Genomic DNA, 6,146 nt, shown 5'->3' with positions numbered 1-6,146 from the left:
GTTGTTGAGGCCCTCAACGCCTTATCAGTTTTTCTTTTGTTACCTCTCTCAAATACTAGAGAGGGTACTAGCCGTTGTGGGAAGAGCCACTCCAATACATACATAGTTTCGGAGCTGACGTGGACCTATTTTTAATAAGTTTCATCACAACCACATTTTGATAACTTTTTTGGTTTTTGGCTCTACGTTAGAAAAAAAAATTCCCTATTTTCCGTGTTCTTTTAATATTATTGTGGCATAACTTTTAGAAAAATATTAAGCAATTGTTATGTATCTTGTAAGTGTAAAATATTTTTGATAAGTCAATAAATTTAACACTAACAAAAAGAGAAAGTGGGAATAACACGATGAAAATTATTATTAAGGAAAGTGAGAAGAACACTATGAACAGAGTGAAATAATCAGCTAATATTTACACAAATTATATAATAAGACGGTTTTACACTTTAAGATGATTCATTTTCGTTAAAAAAAACATTATTCATTTAGTACTAATAAACAAGTTGTTTATTTATACACTGAAACGGTTTAATAGTGAGAGATCATCTCCTATAATAATTACTAATTTACTTATGCCCATTAACTTAGGGTTTATTTAGATGAAGGGATTTGGTTGGGAAGGAAAATGAGAGAGTAGAGGATTTAAAATCCCTTATTTGGATAGCAAATAAGAGTGGGGGAAATGCAGGGGGAGAGATTTAGAGAGATCCATTTTCCCTCCTCCACGGCAAATCAAAATATCTCCACAATAATAGGAAAGAATTTGAGGGATATTGTATCCAATACTTACACCTCATTCTCCCTCCCCTTCTCCTCCCTTCCTTTCCCTCCTCTCCCTCCCCCTCCCTTCCATTTCCTTCCTATTTTGGTATCCAAAAAAGGCTTAGGCTCTGTTTGGTATGACACTTCAGGTAGCTTATTTGACCAAAGTAGCTTATTTGACTAAAATTTCAGCTACTTGAATTTTGTACAAGTGTTTGGCAAATAGCATTTGAGATTTCAGGTACCTGAAATAGGTTATTTTCCATGTTTTATCCCTTCAATCTATAATATTAAACAATTATTATATCCTTTTACGTCATTTTACCAAAAATCAACTACCTTTTCAGCTAGTTTGCCAAACATTTTTTATATAATCGGTTACCTTTTCAGCTCCTAATTTTCAGTTACCTTATCAGCTACCTTTTCAGGTTTCAATTAACTTTTCAGTTTTCAGGTATCTTTTCATGTTTCAGATACCTTTTCAACTAGTTGTACCTAGACCTGGCAAAAGCAACCCGACCCGATTGACCCGAGACCCGAAGTGACCCGAACTACATCACCCGAATGTGACCTGAAAACCCGAATTGACCCGACTCGAACATGACCCGAGCTTTCTTGACCCGTAACTTACCCGACCCGAAAACAACGTGATTCGAAACCACCAGACCCGAAAATGACCCGACAAAATATAAAACTAATTGAACCGAAAAGACTTGAAATGACTATTTCTTTATTATTCATTGACCCGAAAATGACCCGGCCCGAAACAGACCCGACCCGCTTGACCCGAAACAGACCCGACCAAAAACCTGAAACCCGAAATGACCCGTCCCGACCCGAATTAACCTCAAATCAATGAGAAACCCAAACTGACCCGACCCGAACTCAACCCGTCGACCCGTTTTGCCAGGTCTAGTTGTACCAAACAGAGCCTTATAGGCATTTGGATCTTCTCCATTACTTTCTCTTCATTTTCTCTCTAATACCATCCTATTCTAATACTCCCTCCTATTCATTCATTTTGTCCCTCTTTGCTTATCGAAGCTAGTCGGATTTTTGTCCCTCTTTCCTTTTTGGTAACTTTTGTGTGGTCCAAATTTAATTATATGTGGGGTAGAGTGGAATAGAGTGTTTTGTGTGGTCCAAAATCATTTTCTTAATTCTTGTACAAAATAGAAGGGGGACAAAATGAATGAATAGGAGGGAGTATATTTTTTCTCTCCATTCATTAAAACATTTCTTTTATAAAATAATTACAGTCATTAAATCGTCCTAAAATTTAATCCGAATCGTTCAAAAGTACGAGTAATAAAGATCCATTTCTTTTCTAGTAATAAGTAAAAAGAATACGTACCGCATAAAACTACCCATAATTACTCCTAAAACTTAGTGAGGTAAAATTACCGAATTTGACATCCAATAGTCCTTTTCTTTTGCACTTTCCCCTAACAAACCGACCTACCTTTGCCACCCATCAGTCATCACGAGTCACGACTAGTAATAATTCACCAATTCCCCCAACTCTTGTCTCACTCTTTCCATTCATCAAACCTTTGAACATTTCTTGTGTCTGAAATTTGAGGTAACCCCTCCTCATCTAAACATTATCTCATGTTTTTAATGCATGCATGACCACATAAATCTTCATCTATTGATAATATATGTATATGCTTTTATGGATGATCATCTATTTTCTTTAAATAGTTTAAATAGTATATGTCTTAGTTGTTACAGCCCTTACAGGTAATTTGCTAAGTTTTCAATCTTTTTTTTTTGTAGAATTGTGGGTACCCATTAATTATAATCAACTAATTCCTTTGTCTTGATCATATGTTTAGCTTTTTTTATTCTTTGTGAGGCGTATTTTAAACAAAGATAAACAAATAATTGAGTTGAGGGAGTATTTTTTACTTCAAGGTAATTTGAAGAAATTGTGATCTTTCTTAGAATAATTTTGGTACCAATTTAATTATTTGGCGCTAAATAGTTAGTTATCTTTGAGGTGGTTTGATAAAGTTGGGATCTTTGTTATGTATTGGATGTAAAGTTATCCCTTTTTTGTCATGCAATTTTAACTTTGCTTGATAGATGACTGTATTTTGATGTCCATTTTTTGACAAAATTATGATCACATTGCAATTGAAGGACGGTTAAGCTAAACAATTGACGGGGACGGAGGGAGTGTATATTCATAATCGATACCTTGTGTTATTGTTGAAGAGTATTGCTGCAAATTTCATGTTTTTTTTTTTTTTTGTAATTTGTGGAAATTTAGCTGTTAATGTTTGACCCTTCTGATAATGATCATTGTAGTTGGTAGTTTGGTACCCATTTGTGGATCATTACAACAAAGACAACAATAACATTACCCCTAGTGTCTCAATGGCCCCCATAAATTATGAGGTATCTGGGTCGGATGTACGCAGTCTTACCCTTGTGTTAGCAACACAAAGAGGCTGTTTCCGAATGACATTTGTGGATCTTTTTCATAAATTAAATTGAAGTTGTATGTATAAGGTACGGATAATGCTCTCTTTTAAAAATTTACACTTGGTATGATTGTAATTTGTAGCTAATTGATCGATTCGTTTGGCAGACAATTTTCTGATAGTGGTGATACTAAATCTATGTGCCGTTTTTAGCCAGGAACTTGGACGGGATGGAGAATAGACTTGACTATAGGCCATGGGATGAACTTATGCCTGACACTCTTGGTCTGATATTCAAAAGCCTCCCTCTTGATGAGATATTAAATATAGTCCCAAGCGTTTGCAAATCATGGGCAAATGCGGTAAGAGGTCCGTATTGTTGGCAGGAGATCGATATTGAGCAATGGAGCCGATACCGCCGCCCTGAGAGCCTTGATCGGATGCTTATATTGCTGATTGGAAGAAGTCGTGGTTCTCTTCGCAAATTTTGTGTCTATGGCTTGGGGACTGAATTGGGTTTATCCATGATTGGTGACAAGTAAGAGATCACTCTTATCTTATCTTACATTCCCGGCCTATGTTACTCCGACTCTTAATAGTGTTTGTCACTTGACCCCAGATCATGGTTAATTTTAAGTCAAACGATGGGGATAATAAAATAACGGAGTCCAACACTTGGGACTCCTACCCTTGTATAAAGTAGTTTGAACCGAGTTTGAGTAACATAGTTGCTTGGCAGCATATATTTTGTTGGTTTGTTTTTGGTAGAATCAGTGAAAGATTTTGAACTCACCTTTGATTTTAATTTGTGTTGCAAGTGCCAACAATCTTTGGAATTTACGGCTGCCAGGAAGTGAAATAAGAAATTCTATGGTTGAACAAGTTGCTGGAAAATTTACTGCCCTCACATTCTTAGATTTGAGCTATTCGACCAAGATTGGAGCCCCAGCAATAGAGGCATTTGGTAAACACTGTAAGCTCCTTACACATTTTAAGAGGAATATGCATCCTTGGGATGTAACCCTCCGAAAGTCTCAAGATGATGAGGCTTTTGCCATTGCTGCTACAATGCCACAGATCAAGCACCTTGAGCTAGCGTATCTAATGGTCACAACTGAGGGTGTGTTTAGGATCCTCACCAACTGCCATGTACTCGAGTTGTTGGACATGAGGGGTTGTTGGAATGTGAAACTCGATGAAGAGCTTCTAAAGAATCATTCAGCGTTGAAGGTAGTGGGACCTCTAGTTGTTAATTCTGGTGGCAAGACAAAAGCTTGTGAGGGACAGTATGATTTTTACACTGTTTCTAGTCTGTGGGATTGGCGTTCCACTGACATGGTTCTTGATGATGTTGAAGTTGAAGCTGATGACGAGGCTGATGATGCTTATGTCGATGATCTTTGGGATGGCATGCACGATGTGGATGACTTGGATCAGATTTACTTTGGAGATCAGTATGACAATGTTTAAGAAATACTCCGTAGCTCTCAAAAGTAAAGAGTAGTTAAGACATATCCGACAATTGAAGGAGGATCTCTTACCCTGATCGAGTTTCAAGTGTACTAAAATCGCATGGAAGGTGCTGCGAGTTTTCATTATTTTGCCCTCAGTAAGTAGAGGCTTATTTTTCAACGATCAATTTAGGTGGTTGTTTAGTGTTTACCATCTATGCCACGTTTAGGTAGCTCGGAAAAGTCGGGTAGAAATCGGGGTTAATTCATGTACGTCGACCTGAAATCCTGTGTCGCGTCATGCCCGGGCCTTCAAAAAATACCATGGAATGTAAGAAAGCGTTGTAGTTTGTGCTTGTGCTTGTGCTTGTGCTTGTGCTTGTGCTTTGTAGGTTATCTGGTTTTCACTCTTCTTTGATTGTATGAAGGTAGAAAGTGCATTATTTCATGGAGCTGGACGTGCATTTTTATTAGGAGAATTAGTCTGTATTTCTTTTTTTAGTATTCCGTATTGGTGTCGAAAGGAGTTGTTATTCCCACTCTAATACATGGTAAAATTTACTCTCCATTAAGAAATACACCAACTAAACGATTAAGATCCTAATAGAGAGATAAAATCCTCCATTTTTTTAATGCAAGATCCACATAATGGTCTCCCGCCGGAGACCATCCAAACTTCACCTACTGATACCATCTCTTCCCCAGTTCATGGACATGATTCATCATTCCCTCCGCTCCCCAAAAATTTCAAGAGGAAAACTATGCATATTGATTCATTCAATGCCCAGACTCAAGTCGCCCCAAACACAAGTATACCAATCCCAGTCATTTCCGTACCCAATACTAATGAGATATCAGGGATTCCAGCATCATCTTACAAATCAATGGTACAAGGTTTTGATGATGGAGTCAACCCTATGAACGATCTGTCCTTGGATGATATCGACATTGAATCAGAGGATGATGCAGATGAGGAAGGGGAGGAAGAAGATGAGATGTGCCTGAGGATATGCCTAACCAAGATGGAAAAAGCAATCATCAGGAAACCGTGGAGACATTCAATTATCATAAAAATGTTTGATAAAAACATTGGCTATTTATCGTTAATGCGAAAGCTACAAGCGAAATGGTCGATTAAAGGCAAATTAACTTTGACTGATCTCACACATCAATACTATATATTAAATCCAGAAACCAAGGGATTTCAATGTAATTAAAGAAAGTTATACAAATTAATTATACTATATAGTCTTAAATCACTAGCACCGTGTGATGGACCCGATTAAGGGATCTAAATGCAAATATTATATAGTTTGGATTAAAATTAAATTATATAGAAGCTTGATAATTTTCCTAAACATTTGTAAGAGACTAAAACATGGTCAATTTCCTAAAATAAAATAATTAACTAAGATGGCAATTTTCTTAAAATAAAATAATTAATTAATTAATTAAGATGCTCAATTTTCCTAAAAATTTATAGAATACTAGAAGATGGTCAATT

General features: G+C 36.7%; 1 protein-coding gene across 4 annotated transcripts; it reads left to right on the top strand.

Moving 5' to 3' along the window:
• The first annotated feature begins 2,222 nt into the window (after positions 1–2,222).
• LOC141623236 (F-box protein FBW2-like) lies at positions 2,223–5,143 on the top strand. 4 transcript variants are annotated; one of them, XM_074439320.1, is made up of 3 exons: positions 2,223–2,344; positions 3,405–3,729; positions 4,010–5,143. In XM_074439320.1, the coding sequence occupies exons 2-3, from the start codon at positions 3,422–3,424 to the stop codon at positions 4,659–4,661; spliced, it is 960 nt and encodes a 319-aa protein (XP_074295421.1). In that variant the 5' UTR covers positions 2,223–2,344; positions 3,405–3,421; the 3' UTR covers positions 4,662–5,143. The 4 variants fall into 4 exon arrangements, with proteins under 4 accessions (XP_074295421.1, XP_074295423.1, XP_074295422.1 ...); XM_074439322.1 differs by having other exon boundaries at positions 2,245–2,344; positions 3,409–3,729; XM_074439321.1 differs by having other exon boundaries at positions 2,342–2,505.
• The last annotated feature ends 1,003 nt before the right edge of the window (positions 5,144–6,146 follow it).

This window comes from Silene latifolia, chromosome X (genome assembly GCF_048544455.1).
Source record: "Silene latifolia isolate original U9 population chromosome X, ASM4854445v1, whole genome shotgun sequence".
Classification (NCBI taxonomy): Eukaryota; Viridiplantae; Streptophyta; class Magnoliopsida; order Caryophyllales; family Caryophyllaceae; genus Silene; species Silene latifolia.
Note: the sequence above shows the minus strand (reverse complement) of the source record. Positions and strands in the feature narration are given on the sequence as shown.

Coding starts and splice junctions, on each gene's coding strand:
- LOC141623236 (XM_074439319.1), top strand. CDS start 2,387: ATGCATGACCACATAAATCTTCATCTATTGATAATATATGTATATGCT. Junction 2,506..3,408: donor AGTTGTTACAGCCCTTACAG/GTAATTTGCTAA, acceptor GTTTTTAGCCAG/GAACTTGGACGGGATGGAGA. Junction 3,730..4,009: donor TTATCCATGATTGGTGACAA/GTAAGAGATCAC, acceptor TTGTGTTGCAAG/TGCCAACAATCTTTGGAATT.